General features: G+C 47.9%; 1 protein-coding gene across 3 annotated transcripts in view; it reads left to right on the top strand.

Moving 5' to 3' along the window:
- SMAD9 (SMAD family member 9) overlaps positions 1-21,310 on the top strand; it is a 69,326-nt gene that overhangs the window by 20,836 nt on the left and 27,180 nt on the right. For 2 of the 3 annotated variants that reach the window (XM_037892479.2, XM_007070894.4), the window contains exons 2-4: positions 550-1,179; positions 11,548-11,805; positions 17,437-17,544. In XM_037892479.2, coding sequence (XP_037748407.1) covers positions 768-1,179; positions 11,548-11,805; positions 17,437-17,544 — 778 coding nt within the window. In that variant the 5' untranslated portion in view covers positions 550-767. The remainder of the gene's footprint in view (positions 1-549; positions 1,180-11,547; positions 11,806-17,436; positions 17,545-21,310) is intronic. The other variant, XM_043531987.1, reaches the window with a different exon arrangement.

The raw sequence follows: 21,310 nt of genomic DNA, 5'->3' as shown, positions 1-21,310 counted from the left end.
TTTCAATTCACTCATGCTGTTCATGTTTTCATGATAAGTCTTTTCTCCCAGTGCTTGTCATATACATCTGCTGGGCAAATAGGGTCATATGGGCAACAACAAAGACCACTCTGATTTGGGGCTGCATGACAAATGTCCTTTCCTCCTTGTCCACAGAGGAAAGCACTCAGGTACAGAGCCCTGTGAGGTGCCGGGTGTACAGACTCTCTTGGGCACAGGCATTGTGGTGGTCAGCTTCTTGAGGTCCTCCACCTCCCATGCTTTAAGGAAGGCCCTCAAGAAGCTGACCACCACAGGAGAACAGGAAGTGAATTCACTAGAAGCTGACTGTAAACACTAGTTAAAGTGACTAGACTCTTTGCTCGGTCTAACGTCCAAGAAATATAAAAAACAAGGGTCCAGCTTCCAGGGATAGCATTGGGCCCAAAATAGCAAACAGAGTGAAGAGTAAACACACTTTTGAACTTATTTCTCTTTTTATCTAATTTTATTAAAAACATAAGTCAGGAAATGTATTAAACCTAACTATGGATTGTGTGTTTGTTTCAGGCTTGATCAACATTTTCTTGGTATTGGGGAGAGGTCTGAGTCCCACCCAGTTGGAATGTTCTCAAACTGTGTCTAAGATTAGGAAGACTGTTATGTGGGGAAGAGACTTTCTGTGAAGGCACCTGCCCATCTGAATATTGTGAAGACTTCACCCAGGCTTTGTAAGCAGCAGAGAGATTTGTGCTTCTGTTTACACTTACACACCATCTTTGCTTCTTATGCACTCCAGCACCCCTATTAGCTCATTGTTCTCCTTCACCAGCCCAGCAGTGAAGAGACTGCTGGGCTGGAAGCAAGGAGATGAAGAGGAGAAGTGGGCAGAGAAGGCTGTAGATTCCCTGGTGAAGAAACTGAAGAAGAAGAAAGGCGCTATGGAAGAACTTGAGAGGGCTCTGAGCTGTCCTGGTCAGCCTAGTAAGTGCGTCACAATCCCACGCTCCTTGGATGGGAGGCTGCAGGTGTCTCATCGCAAGGGGCTGCCCCATGTCATCTATTGCCGAGTGTGGCGTTGGCCCGATTTACAGTCTCACCATGAATTGAAACCACTGGAATGTTGCGAATTTCCATTTGGCTCGAAGCAGAAAGAAGTTTGCATCAACCCCTACCATTACCGGCGCGTGGAGACCCCAGGTAATATATCAGCTGAAAATGATATAAATATATATCAGCTCTTTGGGTGAAATGTCTGTACTTGCTGCATCATAACTAATCTTATTGTGAAATCATAACAAAGAAGGCTCTGTTCAGCTGGAAAGATCAGCTGTCTTTTCTGCAGAAAGGGATCCCAGATCTAGCTTTTGCCCATAACTGTGATTTACTAGGGGCTCGCCTCTCCTCTGGTAAGATAGAAGGAAATCCCATTGACGTGTGAGAGGAGAAGGACATCAGGAACTTGTCCAGGGTGCTGAAAGCTTTTTTCCTTTGATGTATTGGGTGCTAGCTGCCCTGAGAACCTCACTAGATAATGTGCTGGCACTGTTGTGCCCATTAGCATGAAATGTAGGCACAAACTAGTCTCTCCATCCTGATTGGATCTTTGCCCGACTCTAAAAGGACAAAAGCTGACTTGCTAATCCATAGTAAATGGCTGTTTTAAAGATTAGAGTGGATCTACAGCAATGGATTAATTGTCATGAAGGTACACCAAAGATCCTAGACCTTAGATCAGTTCCTCTTAAAATACCTGCTGTCCTGCTGTTGTGAGTTTTTTAGAGCTGGGTGGACATTTATACCTTCCCCCTTTCACTCCCCCCCCCCCCCCCCCCCCCCCGCAAGTCCTCATGCAACTTTAAATTTTTCTGTTGAGGGTCATCTTCAGGGTAGACTTCAACCAGGATTGTAAATCCCTGCCCTTATCACAGGATCAATCCATTGGGTTTGTGTGGCAAAGAAACTGCTGAACAATGATTGTAAAATTGTTGAGTCCAATACTGGTCTTGTGGCAATTTATTAGTGAATACGATTTGTAGTTAGTAACTAAACCAGGTACTGCCATTGATGATCCTCTGTCAGTCATAAACTTTGAAGTGACATTAAGATCAGATAAAGTGAACTGTGGGATTTTTCTTTTATTACTGTTTCATATAATTTAAGAGAGAAAAAGGCATTTGTTAACATATATGCAACAATGGCTGCACCCCTTCCTGGTGTTCCTTACTTTAAAACTGAGCTCACTCCAAAATGGATCTGAACTGCTAAAAACATTGTTTTGTCTAAAATCTTACAGGTGAATTGATAGTTGTCTAATTTGGGTGGAAATGGTTGATTTAATGATTTACTAAAATAAGCTATTCAAATTATCTCCAAAAAGACACTAAGATAATATCCATTGTGTGTATCTTTGCCTTTGAAAGGATGTTGGCTTTATTGTCATCTTACACTGGTGTAAATCAGGAGTAATTCCATTTATATCAGTATATTAACCACAAACAGCACAGATCTTATGATCTAGTCAATGTCTGCTAACAGCTGTTGTTCTGCGATAGTTTTGGATGCTGCTGCAGGAGCTCTGAAGTTTGTTGTCTTTGCCCTTAAGCCCAGAGGGTTAAGGGTCAGGCTCTGTCAGTATTTGGTCCTGGTGCCGGGCATTCCTCTCCTTTGAACAAAACGTGACAGCTCCCAATTGTCTAGGCTGCAATCCATTTAAATAACAATTCTGGTTAGCTACAGAAAAATACAACACTCTTCATATCTAACTGTGGTTCCTGTAGGCTTGTGTGAGTTTCTTTGTGTCTTAGCCTCAGGAGCTAAAGAAACTGAATCTTGAATTGTTCAATAATAAACCCAGTGATAGTCTCAGAACTGCTATGCTGTATCGATCTCCACAAATGTCCTTTTTTTTTCAACTCACTCTTTCCATAAATTCCATTGTTCCCATTCTATTGTCCCTTCTCCTGAGTGACCCATTCTGTAGTCAGGTCCATAATTTAAATTCAAAACCAGTGGTTTTGATTTATTCAGTGAGTTCTTCCTATCCCAAAGACGGACGGGACTCACCATGGAAGAGGGCGGAAGGGGAAAGAAGGGGCAGAAGATATCCACCAGGGAGACCAACTCTAAGCTCCAGCCTGGAACTCGAGATGCACTGACCCCTCCCTCTCTCCTCAGGCCACCTCGTCGGCTTTGTGACAGATGCTGAACAACAGAACGTAGGTTGCGTGTGGCTTCTGCCACTGCCAGCCTCCCTCCAGTGAAACTTCCCCAAGCCCACAACTGCTGGTGGAATCCAGGCAGTGACTTTGGCCCAGTGAACAGTAGGTGCTGTTAGAAAGCACCACTGTCACTTCCCTGGTTTTGAAACATCCCCTTTATTTGCAGGACTGAGGGTTGGAGAAAGAGAATAATCCTTCCAATTCAGAGGAGGTGGATTGGATGGCTAGAGTCATTTCCCCATTCTCCAGGTCAGAAGTCTGAGTTACAAATGGATTACTGCCAACCAAAAGTGCAATTTTAAAATAATGTGAAAACTGCCTGCTCTGTTATTTTTAAATGAGATCGCTCTGTGTACTGGGTGACAGACAATGGAGCTTCTAATATGCAGTGCTGCTGCAGACAGCAGAAGCACAGGTGAACTTTTGACTTGCTATAAATGTGTTTCATTGTCCAGAAAGGAAGATGTGGTAACTCCCCAGCCAGTGGGCTGCCTAAAAATCTACTCTACAATATTTGTATGGTTGTTAGCATGGAAAAGTGGCTGTGGTCCAAGAGTGAAAAGGACCCTGGGAAACTATTTGAATCCTTGTGAAGCTTAAAACTGACCATCTTCCCCCTTCACATGCTACATGTCGTTGTTGTTACTGTAGGGTTGCCCATGATCAAGAACACAGGGAAAGTTCAGGGAAGGGGGGAATCTCATCTAGGACTGCTTTCTCAAAAGTGCAGAACTCTGTGGCCGTGCACAAGGGTCAGACCCTGAAAATGTGCAATTGTACCCAGAAGCGGATTAGGGGTTTGTGGTGCCCTGGGCTAGAGCAAGTGGGGGCCCCTCCCCACCCCTTCCACCTGCAGTCCCCCTCACCCCCCTCCTGGTGCTCCGGCCGGGGAAATGGGGCTGGGGCGCGGGGGCTTCCCCCGCCTGCAGCTCCTGGCAGGGCGTGGGGGCTTGCCATGCCCTGCCCGTCGGGCACAGCTGCTGGGGAGTGGGGTTGGGGGACAGGGGCTTCCCCTGTTCCCTGGCAGGAGTGCCGGGGTGTGCATGGATGCCCCAATGTGGCAGGGCCCATGGGCATGGGCCCTGTTGGCACAGTTGCTAAACCGCCACTGATTGTACCCTTTATTAAACAACTGTATGGGGGATAAAAATGTGTGAAAATTTTGTTGTGTTTATTAGCAACTGCAGCCACAGGCACAACAGGCAGGTGCACGTGTAAGCTCTGAGTGCCAGACAACTGTCTTCATCTGGTGCCTGGCCAGGTTTTCAGCAAGAGCTACTGCAATAGATGAGGGTGGAAGGCAATAGCCAATAAAGAACCTAGTCCAGGAGCAGCAATGGCAGGACTCAGGGGATCAGCTCATTGGTCGCCAGCTGTGCTGGGGCACATTGTCATACTCCTGTAATGAGCAGGAGGAATAATGTACCCCCACAGGGCCAGGTACAGATATTAGACAAAAGGTAGGGCAAAGTAGAGGTGAACTAGGTAAATCACTCGTGCAGACTGGGTGTGAGGGGGTCATACAGGGTTTCAGTGTCATACCTGTGGTTATCCTGTCTCCAGCATGGCAACCTCTTACGATTCAGAGAACGGCATCTGCGGGCAAAGGAGCAGGGAGAATAAGGAACCTCTGGAGATTTACTAGCCACAAACGAAAAAAACCCGCCACTCTCCTTGCCACCCCAGTAGCTTCACCCCTCTGGGCAAGGTATGGCGCAGGCAGCAGAAAGATGGAGTGATGTGACAGAAGCAGTGCACTGGAGAAGTGTGCCAGTCAGAGCTGGATATAACAGTTTATTGAGCTTATGAAGCTGCAAGGCTTGGAAACTCCCCTTGCCCACTTATCCTGGGCAAGTAGGAAGCCTTCCCTGGCAAGTGCCATCAGCACCTGCAGACTGTCAGGGTTCATTTAGGAAAAAAATTGTTTCTAGTCCTCACGGTGGCAAAGAAAACTTTCCAAATACAAAGAGAGCACAAGTGATGCAGTGCTAGCTTCCTAAGTCTGTAGGCAGGCTACTGTAGTGTGAATGCTGCTCAGGGCTTCCACAAACTACAGTAGAGTGAAACTGACCATGACCATCCCCTCTGTGGCTGCTGTAAACCCTGTGGGCCACCAGGAAACTGACAAAAGTCTGGTCAGTTTCATGCTACTGCTTGGGGAAATTCTGAAGAGCAGGAGCATCAAGCACTGGAGCTGCTCACTGGAGAGAGAAGACTTTTAAACCCCAGCAGCTAAGGGAGAGGTTGAGCAGCAAAGACGCATCACAGTCAGGAGATTGGTGGGAGGTGGGGGACCACCAACCTGAACTCATCGCAACCAGGAGAGAGGAACACGAAAAAATATTCCTTCTTTCCGGCAGCCAGAAGGGATTGGTGTCAGGTTGGAGGGTTCCAATTTATCGTACACATTCAGGTAAGAGGCAGATTAGACAGATGGAGTCCTAGAGTAGGACCCATGGACAGCACCCTGGTAGGAATCCCAGTGCCTTCCCAGTTTCCCAGTAGTTGAGGTGATGGCTTTTCTCTTGGGCATTGCCTCTGGACAGTGAATCCCCTCCCCACTCCATCCCAACCATTTGTACTGGTTTTTAATACTCAGTCCTCAGGCTATTAGATGTTATGTGCCAGAGAGCGGGTGGGAGTGTTGGGGGAGGCAGGAGATAGGAAAAGGTTGATGGGATAAGTTATGAAAGAGTAATATGATATTGAAAGAGATTGGAGAGGTGGCAAATGGGGAAAACAGGAGAAACAGAATAACTCGGGGGGATCTAGTGGAGACAATGTTGGGCAAGAAAAAGAGAACACAATATGAAAGGATAGAGAAGGAAAACTTAAAAACAACAGATGCTACAGACAGGAAAAGTTGCACCCCCATTTTTCACAGAAAAGAGAGAGAATGAAGTGAAACCAGGAAGTGAAAGGAAGTCTAACAAAAAAGGTGACCGTAAGTTTCGTTCATAAAAATTTATTAAATGGAAAATTAATTGACAATATGCTATGATTAAATACAACACACAGCTCTGTCCCTTTCCATTGCTGGGGGCATGACCTTTGGAGCAACATAGCAGTACAAGTTAATTTTCACCCTTGCTAGTAGGGTTAGTCCTTGGACTAGAGGGCACAAAATGTTATTCCAGGCATTTAAAGTGCATTCACTGACTTTGCTATGCAGTTAGCAACCATATCTATCCAAGGGTATGTCTACACTACAAAATTAGGTCGATTTCTATAGAAGTCGATTTTTAGAAATCAGTTTTATACAGTTGACTGCGTATGTCCACACTAAGCTCGTTAAGTCGGCGGAGTGCGTCCTCACTACTGTGACTAGCATCAACTTACGGAGCGCACTGTGGGTAGTGGCCGCCCATTGGAATTCTGGATTAAGCTCCCAGTGTCTGATGGGGCAAAAACATTGTCGCAGGTGGTTTTGGGTACATGTTGTCAGTCGCCCCTTCCTCCGGGAAAGCAATGGTAGACAATCGTTTTGCGCCTTTTTTTCCGTGTAGACGCCATACCACGGCAAGCATGGAGCCCGCTCAGCTCACCGTCACCGCTGCTGTTTTGTCCTGGGTGCTGATGTCAGCAGATTGTGCAATACGACTGCTAACCATCATCATCCACCGCTTCCGCTGCAGCTCTGCTCTCCTGGTGCCATGAATCCACCTCGCAGGTCCTTTCGTCATTCTGTATAAATATCTATTCTTGTGGCATCCGTTGTCATCCATCGCTTCCACTGCAACTCTGCTCTCCTGCAGACGCCATACCACGGCAAGCATGGAGCCCGCTCAGCTCATCGCTGCTGTTGTGAGCATTGTAAACACCTCGCATGTTATCCTGGAGTATGTGCAGAACCGGGCTAAGAGACGCTAGCATGAGGACGATTTTGATGAGGACATGGACACAGATGTTCCTGAAAACATGGGCTGTGACAGTTGGGATATCACGGAGGCAGTGGGGCTGGTTGATACAGTGGAACGCCGATTCTGGGCCCGGCAAACAAGCACAGACTGGTGGGACCGCATAGTGTTACAGGTAGGGGATGATTCACAGATGCTGCGAAACTTTCGCATGCGTAAGTCCACTTTCCTTGAACTCTGTGAACTCTTGAACTTTCCCCTGCCCTGAAGTGCAGGAATACCAAGATGAGAGCTGCCCTGATAGTTGAGAAGCGAGTGGCAATAGCCATGTGGAAGCTTGCTACGCCTGACTGCTACCGGTCAGTCGGGAATCAATTTGGAGTGAGCAAATCTACTGTGGGGGCTGTTGTGATCCAAGTAGCCAGTGCAATCATTGACATTCTGTTATCAAGGGTAGTGACTCTGGTAAATGTGCAGGACATAGTGGATGGCTTTGCCGCAGTGGGGTTCCCTAACAGTGATGGGGCGATAGACGGAACGCATATCCCTATCTTGGCACCGGACCACTTTGCCAACCAGTATATAAACCGCAAGGGGTACTTCTCAATGGTGCTGCAAGCACTGGTGGATCACAAGGGACGTTTCACAGACATCAACGTGGGATGGCCGGGAAAGGTGCATGACGCTCGCATCTTTAGGAACTCCAGGCTGTTCAAGCAGCTGCAAGAAGGGACTTACTTCCCAGACCAGAAAATTACCATTGGGGATGTTGAAATGCCAATGGTTATCCTTGGGAACCCAGCCTACCCCTTGCTCCCGTGGCTCATGAAGCCGTACACAGGCAGCCTGGACAGTAGTAAGGAGCAGTTCTACTATAGGCTGAGCAAGTGCAGAATGGTGGTAGAATGTGCCTTTGGACATTTAAAAGCTCGCTGGTGCTGTTTGCTGACTAGGTTAGACCTCAGCGCAGCCAACATTCCCATTTTATTGCTACTTGCTGTGTGCTCCATAATATCTGTGAGAGTAAGGGGGAGACATTTATGGCGGGGTGGGAGGTTGAGGCAAATCGCCTGGCGTCCAATTTTGAGCAGCCAGACACCAGGGTGATTAGAAGAGCACAGCAAGGCGTGCTGCGCATCAGAGAGGCTTTGAAAATCAGTTTCATGACTGGCCAGGCTTTGGTGTGACAGTTGTGTGTATTTCTCCTTGCTGCAAACCTGCCCCCTTTGTTGATTTTAATTCCCTGTAAGCCAGCCACACTCCCCCCTTCGAAATAAAGTAACTATTGTTTTGAAACCATGCATTTTTTCTTTCTTAATTAAAAAAAAAAAGGGAGATAACTGACAAGGTAGCCTGGGTAGGGTGGGATGGGGGAGGAGGGAAGGACAAGGCCACATTGCTTATTGTAGCCACACTACAAATCAAACTGTTTTAATGACAGCCTTCTGTTGCTTGGGCCATCCTCTGGAGTGGAGTGGCTGGGTGCCCGGAGCCTCCCCCCCCCCTCCCCCCCCCGTTCTTGGGCGTCTGGGTGAGGAGGATATGGAACTTGGGGAGGAGGTCAGGCAGTTGTACAATGGATGCAGCGGGGTTCTGTGCTCTTGTTGGCTTTCCTGCACCAGATGCTTCGTCATGTCTGTTTGCTCCTGCATTAGCCTGAGCATCACCTCCGCTCTTCGCCCTCCTGCCTCTGCTCTTCACGCTCACTTAATGCTTTCCTAGCCTCTAACACTGAATGCCTCCATGCATTCAGCTGTGCCCTATCAGTGCGGGAGGACTGCATGAGCTCGGAAAACATGTCATCGTGAGTGCTTTTTTTTTTTTTTTTTTTTTTTTTTGCCTTCTAATCTGCGATAACCTCAGGGACATAGATGACAGGGGGAGCATGGAAACATTTGCACCTGGGGGGAGATAAAAAGGGAGGGTAAAATTTAAGATGATACATTTCTGAGGACAAAAGGGAGACTCTTTCACAGTGAATCAAGCAATTCACAGCAGACAGCACATGTACTTTAGGTACAAGGTCGCATTTTGCCTTTTATATTGAGCGCCTGCCAGTATGGTGACACATCACACATGGCTGGGCAGCAGAATTCGGTTTCCATGCAGCCATGGTAAGGTAAAGGGTACATAGGGTTGGCTTCTTATGCATAACATGTGGGAATGTTTTCAAACTGCAGCACCCTCCTTTCCCAGAGCAAGCAGTGGGTTGGGTTTCACATTTAAAAGGAGGGGCTGCGGTTTGTGGGTGGATGTACAGCACACACCTCCCCCCACCCCACCCCGTGGCTATTCTCCGGGATGATCCCTTTTAGCCAAGCGCAAACAGCCCAGCAGGAACGGGGTCCTTTTACTGTTCCCTTACAAAAATTCCCCTATTTCAACCAGGTGACCGTGAATGATATCACTCTCCTGAGGCTAACACAGAAAGATAAAGACCGAATGTTGCTTGAATGCGACCAAAACCAAGGACCATTCGCTGACATGCTTTGTGCTGCAATGATTCCAGAATACTTTCAGAGTACTTCCAGGAGAGCTTCATGGAGATGTCCCTGGAGGATTCCCACTCCATCCCCAGACACGTTAACAGACTTTTCCAGTAGCTGTACTGGCCGAGAATGTATCCCAATTCTTTAGGGCAAATCAAACCTTAAACACTATTGCTTTTAAACCCTGTACTGTAGTTACAAATGTGCACTCACCAACGGTGCCTTCTCCAGCTTCAGGGTCAGGGATCCTGCCTTCGGAGGGTATTGGCTCCAGGGTGATGAAAAGGTCCTGGCTGCCAGGGAGAACAGATTCACCGCTTGCCTGCTGCGCATTCTCCTCCTCCTCCTTTTCCTCATCCACAAAATCCTCCTCCCTGTTGCATGAGACTCCCCCCTTGCAGGTGTCCACGGACAGTGGTGGGGTACTGGTAGGGTCACCCCCTAGAATGCCATGCAACTGATCATCGAAGCGGCATGTATGGGGCTCTGACCCAGAGTGACCGTTTGCCTCCTTTGTCTTTTGGCAGGCTTGCCTGAGTTCCTTAACTTTCACGCAGCACTGCTGTGTGTCCCTGTTATAGCCTCTTTCCAACATGCTCTGTGAGATTTTTGGCAAATATATTTGCATTTCTTCTTTTTGATCGGTGTTCTGCCTACACAGATGCTTCTCCCCGTACAGCAATCAGATCCAGTGTCTCCCGTTCGCTCCATGCTGGAGCTCATTTGCGATTCTGCGGGGACGTCATGGTCACCTGTGCTGCTGAGCTCGCCACGCTGATCAAACAGGAAATGAAATTCAGCATTTCCCGGGGCTTTTCCTGTGTACCTGGCTAGTGCATGGGAGTTCAAAGTGCTGTCCAGATCGGTCACAATGGAGCACTCTGGGATAGCTCACAGAGGCCAATACTGTCTATTTGCGTCTGCACTACCCCAAATTCCACCCAGCAAGGTCGATTTTAGCACTACTCCCTTCACCAGGGAGGAGTACAGACGTCGATTTTAAGAGCCCTTTAAGTCTACGGAACGTGGCTGGTTGTGTGGACGCTTTCATTTTAAAATTGACCTAACACTGCTAAATTCAACCTAACCCCGAATAATGCTAGGTTTCAAAGTAACAGCCGTGTTAGTTTATATTCGCAAAAAGAAAAGGAGTACTTGTGGCACCTTAGAGACTAACCAATTTATCTGAGCATAAGCTTTCGTGAGCTACAGCTCACTTCATCGGATGCATACTGTGGAAAGTGTAGAAGATCTTTTATACACATGCTTTATATATGTGGTGGGGTTGGGGGGGTGCATGCATACTCTCTCTCTCCTTGTTGAAGACAGCTGGAGTTTTGTTCATGTAGCAGCTGCGGAACTGGGCCGGCTATCTGAAAGCGTTAGTCATACTGTGTAAGGAATGGTACCCTGTTGCCACTGAAGAAAGAAGAAAGCTCAGTTGCTGAGCAGATTTATTATCCACTAGTTCAGTGGTTCTCAAAGCCGGTCCACCGCTTGTTCAGGGAAAGCCCCTGGTGCGCTGGACCGGTTTGTTTACCTGCCACGTCCGCAGGTTCGGCCGATCGCGGCTCCCACTGGCCGCGATTCGCTGCTCCAGGCCAATGAGGGCTGCGGGAAGGGCAGTCAGTACGTCCCTTGGCCCGCACTGCTTCCCGCAGCCCCCATTGGCCTGGAACGGTGAACCTGCGGACGCGGCAGGTAAACAAACCAGTTCAGCGCACCAGGGGCTTTCCCTGAACAAGCGGTGGACCGCCTTTGAGAATCACTGCTCTAATCTCAGTGAGGGGTGCTGGATGAACTGGGTTGTAACAACAACAAACCACGAGGATGCTGGTAAAGGGTATTTAAAATATGTTTGTAACACATTTATAGCAGCATTCAGAGGATAGTGTGTCTGAGGTGACGTTTTGGTAGTGTGGTGGGTCGCTCAGACGCAGAAAGAGATACAGCATGCTAGAGTGAGTGGTTGACTAAAACTTGTACTCTGTTTGTTTTCAGTGTTGCCTCCAGTGCTGGTTCCAAGACACAGTGAATTTAACCCGCATCTCAGCCTCCTTGCCAAGTTCCGGAGTGCTTCCCTCCACAGTGAGCCTCTGATGCCACATAATGCCACCTATCCTGATTCTTTCCAGCACACTCCCTGCACTCCTTTTCCATCATCACCCAGTAACATGTTCTCTCAGTCACCCAGCAGCATCAGCTACCCTAACTCTCCAGGAAGTTCTTCTGGACCAGGAAGTCCATATCAGCTAACAGGTAAGCAGTAACTATGGTCTCCAGATGTCCACCTGTGTCAGTGAATGTGAATGCAGGAGGAGATCTTGCATGGTATTTCGAGGCTGAAGCAAAAGATGGACATGCTCTGTTAGGAGGCTAAATAGATGAAAAGAAATTGAATGAGACTCTCCTTTAATACAGCCTGTGAGCTCTGGGCAAACCCAATAGCTCTCAAGGAGCTTAGAAACTCCAGCGGGAAAGTAAGTGGAGCTTGTGAACTCCCCAAGTTCAATAGGTTTGGACTTTTCCTGGGAAGGGGGACAGGGAAAGTAAAATACGAAGACATTTGTTGATGTCACTTGAAGTTCATGAACAGAAAGACTTAATTCAGGAAATGAAAAAGGTAACTGATTTAGTGCCCACTGCAGATGATGGAGGGACTCCCATGGACTTCAGAGGATGCTAAGTCAGGTCCAAGGTTCCCTTCTTTGTAAAGTTCACTCATTCATGTTGCACACATTGTGAACCTCTTACTTTTTAAAGTTTCAAGGAATATATTGATACTCGTGGTGTTCAACGTATGCCATGTGAAACAACTCCAAATTAACATTACTACAGAAATCTTGGCTCAGATTCTGCTCCTGTTACACCAGTGTAAATCTACTAGTTTCAATTTTGAATTTACATGGATGTAATTCAGAGCTGAATCTTGCAGCTTGACTTTTGAGCATCTAAATTCCTGTCCTTAATGTTCTCATTTGTCCTTTATTTATAATCCGACACTATGGACATAGGAAGATTTTGTTTTCCTACCTGTTCTATCGTTTCTTTTTTGCATCTTTAATCATTTTAGCTCATATTCTGCAACCTCACTGATGTACTCCCAGAATGACAGGGTATAAGTAGGGCCTCTCTTTTCACTCACTGTGGTTCTACACCTGGGTAACTGTTGACTTCAGTGGAGCTGCTCCTGATTTATACTTGTGTCCTTGGAAGATGAGGCCCATTGTAAATTACACAGTATGGATGTCTTGCGAATTCAGCTGATCCTGAAAGCTTGTAAAACCACTTGAAAATGTAAGTGGCTTAATCTGCGTTTTAGCAAATCGGAGCATACGTGATTCTGAATTGGAGACAAAATTATTTGATTGCGATTCAGTCAGGGACAGCTGAGTTTATTTAATTTTAAAAAGGCTATGGTAATTTCAGGAACCTTCAAGATGTGCAATAGCTATCTGGGTAACCGCATGACTCTCTTTTCATAACCTTCATCTTCCCTTCCCCCTTCCTTCCTTTTCTTTGTCACCCTCACTTGTTACATCTTCCCACAAATTAGATTGTAAGTTACTCAAGACGGGCTAGCTTATTGATGTGTTTGTACAGTGCTTAGCACATTCATCTCTTTTGTGGACTGTGAACCTTGCACTGGACGGGGAAGGGTTAACCCTACATTGTGGGTTGAGGAAGGCACACCCACTTCATTCTACTAGGCATGCTCCAGGTGCACTGATATAAAAGGGAGCAGCTCGGCTCAGTTGGGGCTGACTGCCATGGAGGAAGGACGTGTGCCACCCACCCCAGCCAAGGCTTAGCGGAAGCCCGGGACCCTAGGAGCCAGGGGATGCCGCAGCCCAGGCAGATGCCAAGGCAACCCCGGTGGCCTTGCAGGGTTCGGAGGCACTGGAGAAAGGGCAGACTGGAGAACCTAGAGGTAACGGACACCTGACCATAGCAGCAGGGACGACAGCAGGAAGCAGCCCAGGGGAGTCAAACGGTGGACTGGTGAATGAGCCAAAGCCTTGAGTCGGAGCCTTGCTCCGCTGACTCAGTGGCCTGTGCTACAGCCACTACCAGGGCCTTGGGCTGGGATCCGGTGGAGAGGGAGGGCCTGGACCCCCCTGCTGGGGGTGCAACCCCTCCCTCTGTTTCTGGCAGTGGTCACTAGGCCTTACTGCCATGCTGTCAATGGCGAATTTATTGACTCTGGCCACTAAGCCTTATGGCCCTGTGGACAGGGGCGAATGTAGAGGTTTGGGCCATTAGACCTTACTGCCCTGTGAGAAGGATCGGATTTCCTGACTCTGGCCACTAGGCCTTACTGCCCTGCGAAAAGGGGTGGATTGACTGACATTGGGCCCTAGGCCTTACTACCCAGTTGCAAGGGCGAATTTATGGACTCTGGCCACTAGGCTGCACCGCCCTGCTGATAATGGCGAGCGTATGGACTCAGGCTGAGATGGATGTAGGCGTAAGATACATATGTCCCGCCCCCCGCCATTTCCTAAGAGAGGCAGGCACAGTCGCCCCGCACAGGATGGGGTTTCCCCCAACCCTGTCACAGGACCCACCGTTATCCTGGCCTCCCCTCCTGCAGCCCCAGATAGTCCCTCTTTCCTTGTGGCTGGTTCGTGATTGCCACCAGTGTGCTAACTGTCCACTTGCTGGCTCCAGACCTTTCCTCAACACTGCTGCTGCCCACATCCCTCTCTCCATGCTGTTGCCCAAGCGACATGGGAGCGGGATCCAGGCAACAGCACAGGAAAAACAACCAGAGCCAGCAGGCAGACAGTCAGCATCCTGTACCCATCCCAGATGTATCCCGTAGGTGCTTCCTCCGCTCTCATGCCTGGATCCCACTTCCCATGCCATTGCCTGCTGCCCAGGGGAAGTCAGTGTGTGAGAGGGGGAGCGCTTCTGGGGTATGTATGACCCACCTACCTTGACCCTTCTGCCACCCACAGTGAGTTGGGGCCCACCATTTGGGAAACCCTGATTTAGCACATTGGAGCCCTGGTCCTGGGCACTGCTGAAATATACGTAATAATATCAATCTGGATACTGCAGTTCTTGCCTTTTTGCTGGTTCCGTGGTCATTTTACAAGTTAGTATGTATTTATCCGCTATACGTGGAGGGCCACCCAATGCCTATGTACTACTTAATTCCCACTTAAGCCCTCAAAATAGGGTTTAAGTGGTGCACAGTGTTGGGGTTCCCCTAGAACTCCAACTCTTGTCTCTTGGGTTCTTTTTTTTAGTCATGCAGGAAAGCTATGCTGAATTGATCAGATTCAAGTGTAAGGGGTTGGCATAGGGCAGGGGTCAGAAACCTTCAGCATTTGCCGGGGGCCGTGCCTGCGGATGGTCAACGTAAACAATATATCTTGCAGCCTGCCAGCAGATTATCCTGGTGGGCCACATGCCGAAGGTTGCCGACCCCTGGTATAGGGCATACAACACGTCCAAAATTACACTGCAAACTTTCCTTTATGTACATTTACAAATTACATTGCATTTACTATACATTGCATCCCATGTTTTGGGATTGGCTTGGTCATTTTGTAGGAACCAACCCCTGTACAGCATGCTCTGTCCATGCACAACTTATTCTTTACCCCATCTTTATGTTTCAGACTTAACTTGTCCATTGTAAATGGTTCCCTGGGTGTTTTCCCCTTATCTTAGCCGGTGCAGACTTGCTGTTTCCAGCCTGCTGATCCATTTACCTCTCTAATCCTATCTCTCACCCATGTCCAATTACTCACATCAAGCCAGGTCAACACAGATGTCTTTTGCTGTCTCTGTGCACACGGGTGAATATCAACCTAGATACTCTTATTTGTCCTGCAAACATGTAAACACCAGTGCAACTCTATTTGTTTGTAGTCCCATTAAATTGCTACTCCCAAGAGTAAATTGACTCCCATGCTTAAATGTTTGCGGGATCGAGGTCTACATCTGTGTTTTCAAATATGAAAACAAGGTCTTTATTTCCGCTTTCTAAAGCACTCTGTTCCTTCTTGGCATATATTAGAATGGAGGATGTGTTTTCCTGTTCCTAGGCTGCTGTTCTGTAAATGAAAAAATTCAGGAATTAGGAGCTCTGTTTTTGTAGTTCATTTGTTTATTTTTCATTAGTGCGTTTGGTTCTTTGACAAAAAGATCGGTCAGATTAAAAGAGAGTTGGCCCTCCCCAAAGTGTGAGGGGATGAATGCCCGCTCTGTCCTCCGTGAGCGTCATCTTGTGTCTCTTTCTGAGAGGCAGGCTGTCGTTGGTAGCCAGCAGCCAGTGCCATAGATTATCTTGGCTGGTTAAGGCTAGAGGGAAGGTGCTAGTGGAAATGATCAAACGTTTTAGAGGCCAGTCTCCCTCTGCACATACATGTGTGGAACTGCAGCCTCTGTTCTAAAATATTTGTTCTGCAAATTACTGGCCAGCCTCTGCTCCTCCATTTGTGAGAGCGGTTCTTGAGATAGTGGGGATTGGGTTAATCCCACCTGGATTAGATCATTTTTGTTTAAATACATCTTTGCACATCTAGGTCCGGACCATTTCATGACCCAGAGAGTTCTGATTAACATGGTGGAAGATCTGCCGGTAAGGGACAAGGATGTCTTCTCCCTGCTAATTATGTTAGACCTATCACCAGGTGTTGGTAGCCTAGCTGTGGTCCATGGTAGGTGTGGGTGTTGCCACGACTCTTCTGTGACTGAGCTGCCTTGTAGAAGGGAGTTCCCAAAAGCTAAGGGTGCTCATCATTGTCCAGTTTCCCTGCTTGCTCTGTTCTGTTCCTTATCTTGTTGAACGTGTATGAACCGGATGGGAGGTAGGGATACGGACTGGGATACAGAGTGATACTAGTGACTTCTAACTGTGTGCCTCCTTTCCTGTTGTCCTGCTGTAACTATCTCTTGGTTGTCTTATAGACAGATTTGTTTGGATGGGGGACAGTTGGCTGAAACTCAATCCAGATAAAGCTTACGTAATGTTTCTGGCACCTCTTGTTTTGAAGTGGTTGTGGATGCTTTTTGCACCTCCGTTATTCCCAGGGCAAGGCCACCACTTGCTAGGCAGGTCAGGAAAATAGGGGTCATTCTGAATTGCTTTCCAGAATGGAAACTCCTAGTACAACACTACTTCACAGTGGCTATCACTCGACCTGGAAAGTGCCCGGTTCTGTCTAATGCAGAACTCATTACAGTTATACCCACGTTCCTCACAACTATTGTAATTCAGTCCTGATTGGTCTTTGCTTGAATCTGATCCGGAGGCTGCAATGGCAGCAGAATGCAGTGGCTCTCATTTGCTTCATGGCATAGGGCAAGACAGTTAGCAATGCCTGCCTTCCACATTCTGCCTGTAATCCATCTGATTCATTTTCAGGTCTTGCTGACTGTGTATTAGTCTAGGCCTGTGTGTGGCTCTCTCTCCCCCGTCAAGGCAGTTGAGATCAGCTAGTGTGTCTTTGCTCTCCAACCTCACCAGTATTCCATGTGAAGCGGGCGGGGTTCAGGGAGCCCATTTATGGAACTCCACTCTTTCCATGGAGTTTGGGTTTGAGGCCAAACTGGGACTGGGTGCAGACTAACCAGTGCCAAAATCAAAGCTGAAATTTCTGTCATCTTGGGCCACATCCAAACTGTATTTGGAAATTAGGACCCTTCTGCCTTTGGACCTGACACAGAGTCTAAACCATAGGGACAGGTTCATCTCCAGGGATTTGAATCTGAAACAGTCTTGACCTGGAGTTTGAGGAGGGCAGGGGTTCAGACTCGGGTTCTGTTTTGGACCCTTCTCCAGTTAAACTATGCTGAAGTAGTGTTGAATAGTTACCAGGCAGACCTGGGTAGAATTTACCAACTTGCTGATCTCAGTGTCTTTCTGTTTTTTAGTTGAAACGCCCCCACCTTACAATGCAAGAGAAACACCAGGAAACCAAAATGGACGATCAGTGGATGCAACAGCTGACAATCAGTTAGTGCTATCATTGCCCAATGGAGGTAAATCTGCTGCTGGAGAAACTGAAAATATACAAGTATTTGTACTGCTCCCCAGGGAAAAATTCTTAGCCAAAGAATTATTATATATTCTTCAGAGCAGGAAGGCCTATTGTTCTTTTTCGAGTGCTTGTCCCTATGTGTATTCCACATGTGGGTATGCATTTGCACCGTGCACCTGAGTCTGGAAATTCTTCAAAGCAGTGTCCGTTGGCCCGCACATGCGCAGTAGATCTCCTTGTGCTTCTGGCCTAGGGTATAAGAGGGAGTGAGGGTTGACGCCTCTCCAGTTCCTTCTTACTGCCATATGGTCTGAATCTGACTCATGTCCTCCGTCACTCAGTTGTATAACCTGCAAAGAAAGAAAATATTTGTAAATAGTTATATATTTTAGCTTAGTAATTAGTAGTTAAATTTATAGTTAGCATAGAATATTTCTTTTCCCTGATTGGGGAACCTGCTCCTCTGCTCTGGGACTGTGCTCAGATTCCCAGGATTCAAGAATTGCATCTCCTGCCCTTGCTCCTTTTCCATCAGATGGAACATCAGCGGTGCCTGTATTGTCTGGGTGAGGCACATATCTCTGCAAAGTGCAGGATCTGTCGCTTCTTCCCACCCAGAACTTGAGAAGCCTGTGAGCTTCGCCTACGAAAGCACGTGAGGGAGAAGGCTAGGTGGCTCTCATCTGTGCCTCTCCAAGCACATGCTTTGGAGTGGAGCCTTCAACATCTAAGTCCAAGGACTCTTCTTGTAGGGCTGCCCATGAGAGTAGAGGGCACTCTTCATGGGCACAAGGGCAGATCCCCGCCGAGGACTGTCCACAAGAAACGCCCTTCCTCCCTGAGCCTGTCCAGGTGAGGTGAGAAGTTGCCTACGGAACCTCTGCTGATGACTCCCAGATTGGAGGACAAGGCACATCTGTAACAGTGGGCTTTGCCAGATCTGAGGTTAAGGAAGCAGCCCAGGCTTGTCATTCAGTAGCAAGAGAGGGATTTAAGAATTCAGTGACTCAGGTACCAGGACAAAAGATTCTGATTTTATTTGCATCTGTGGGGTCACAAAAGTTAGAAGTATTAATGGAAACAAACACCATTATCCAGATTGTAGTGACGAAGATCAAATAAGGAATGAGGGGAGGGAGGAATGTGTAACGCAGCAAGATCTAAGTCAAAATCAGGACTGATTTATTGACTCAATTTGGGGTGAGTTACTTATCCATCGTAAAGCACTCTGTTCAGAGGCTTTAGTATTTCCATCTTTTTTTTTTTTTTAATGTCACATTGCTGTAATACATACTTATATTTTCTGAATAATAAGTAGTGTCACTGGTGCACAGAAAGAGCTGTAGAGAAGGTCAGCTCTTCATCCCCACGCTCTGTGTGGGAGACCTAGCGAAAGCTGGGAGGGTTGGAAGCCCCCATCCCTATGCTAAAGGCTAGGGCATGGAACAGCTTTAGAGCCACTTTGCAACTATTCTTCTTCGAGTAGTGTCCTTGTGGGTTCTCCACTGTAGGTGTATCTGCGTCCCTGCGCCTCTAATCGGAGATTTTAGGTAGCCATGTCATAGAATCATAGAATATCAGGGTTGGAAGGGATCTCAGGAGGTCATCTAGGCCAACCCCCTGCTCCAAGCAGGACCAATCCCCAACTAAAGCATCCCAGCCAGGGCTTTGTCAAGCCTGACCTTAAAAACCTCTAAGGAAGGAGATTCCACCACTTCCCTAGGTCACCCTTTCCAGTGCTTCACATGTGGTCTGCCTCAAGGCTATATAGCGCTGCGTGGGTGAACCCCCCCTCAGTTCCTTATCGACCACCTTTGGCCTCCAGCTGAGCGAGCAGTTGTTTTGTTTTTTTTTCTCTCTCCACATCTTTAGCTTAAGTAGTTGTTGTTTTTGGTTCTTTTGGTCTTCTTAATAGTTAATGTTTCTGTTTACCCCGCTGGGCTAAAAGAAGAAAAAGAACTTTAGTTTACCTTTCCTTCCCTTGTGGGAGGATCCCCCTTGTCCCTCCCCCCACCCCAGGGGTGTTGAGAGGTTATTCTAACTTCTCTTGGTTTAAAAAAAAAAAAAGAGAGAGAGAGAGAAGACAGAACATCTTTTTTCTGCATTCCTCACTGCTAGAGAGTGACAGCTCCTACCTCCCTGGGCATGTCTGGCTCTCCTAGCTTCAAGAGGTGCCTCTCCTGCAAGGAGTCGATTCCTGTAATAGCCAGACACTCTCACAGTGTCCAGTACCTGGGAGAGTCCCATATCCCTCAGAAGTGCTCCCTCTGCCACCAGCTAAAGCCGAGGTCTCGCGAGACCTGGGAGCTGAAGTTAAAAGTCCTCCTTATGGAGAAGGCACTTCAGCTGCCAGGGGACTCCGGTGCCAACCCTGGATCCTCCCCGGAGCTTTCAACTTCAAAGGGGGTAGAGACGCAGAAAAAACAGCAGATTCCCCCCATAAAGGCTCAAGGAGAAAGGGCTCCAAGCACCGTTGGCCTGTCAAAGGGCTTCCCCAGTGTGATCGGCCACCTCAGTACTGGCAGCTCCGAAATGCGGTACCCAGAAGCATCAGGGTTCCTCCGCTGTGAGCTCAGCCGCACTGCCTAGAGAAGCGGGGGCTCAGGCTCCGAGGCAGTGGTACTGCCCCCTGAGGAGAAAGACAAATACCGTATTGCCTCTAAAGGAGTGGCACCGAGTAAACCTTTGTTACCAAATTTGACAAAACTCCCATTTAGGGAGTGCTCTGCACCTTCACAACCATCGGTACCAGCAACGTATCACAGACCCTCTCTGTGGTACCGAGTGAGCCGATGATACCGCAAGGGTTCTGGTATCCTAGCGACCTGACGGTTGGTGAAGAAGCACAATCGCCATTACTCGGTATCGGAGCCCCGGTACCGAGTGCATCCCGGTGCCCGGAATCATCCTCAGCACCAGGCTGTATGCCACCAATATCTTGGTTAATGCCGCCCTTACCCAGTGATGAGTCTGACAGTGACCAGAAGGATGTCATTTCCCTGGCTTCTCACCATGGCCCACTGTTACAATACAAGGGTCCTCAATTCCATCGAGCCAACTATCGTGCTATGGGCCCCTTGGGCGTCTCCGCCATCCATGCCTTTCCCTCGCCTATGGCTGTATGAGGATCCTTGGGCGACGTACACATCCCACACATCAAGGGTGTCCGTTGTCTCTCAGAGAGAATCCACCAAATTGTCCCCTCCGACCTCTCTGTCCAGAGCCCCTGAGCCAGTGGAGGAGGAAGCTTTGGAAGAACAGGAAGAAGGACTTGAAGGAGAAGCTACCCCTCCTGAAATCTTCTCCTCATCTTCGCCAGACAAGGCTGTAATGCCCCCCCCCCCCCAATCACTTGGTGATGATTTTAAGACCAAGAGGGTGGCAGATGAGCTGCAAAGTCACCTGCAGGAGGTGACAGACACATTGCAAACTGGTGAATATTCTGCACACTGCCTCATCATCCAGAATTGCCCTCCCAATTAATGAGGTGATTCTAGATCCTGCCAAAGTCATCCGGCAGACACCAGCCTCCATTGCACCAACCTGCAAGAAAGCTGACAAGAAGTACTACATCCCTCCCAAAGAGGCAGACTTTTTGTTTTAAATCTGCAACCTGACTCAATTGTAGCAGATGTGATTAATGCACGTGGCAGACAACATCATGTAAAGTCGACCCCATACAATCGACACTGGAAGAGGCTAGATCTCCTTTGGAGGAAAGCATATTCATCGGCAACATTGCAGTTTAGCGTCGCGAACCTCCAAGC

This window comes from Chelonia mydas, chromosome 1 (assembly GCF_015237465.2).
Source record: "Chelonia mydas isolate rCheMyd1 chromosome 1, rCheMyd1.pri.v2, whole genome shotgun sequence".
In the NCBI taxonomy this organism is placed as follows: domain Eukaryota; kingdom Metazoa; phylum Chordata; order Testudines; family Cheloniidae; genus Chelonia; species Chelonia mydas.
This window is presented reverse-complemented; position numbering and strand designations above follow the sequence as displayed.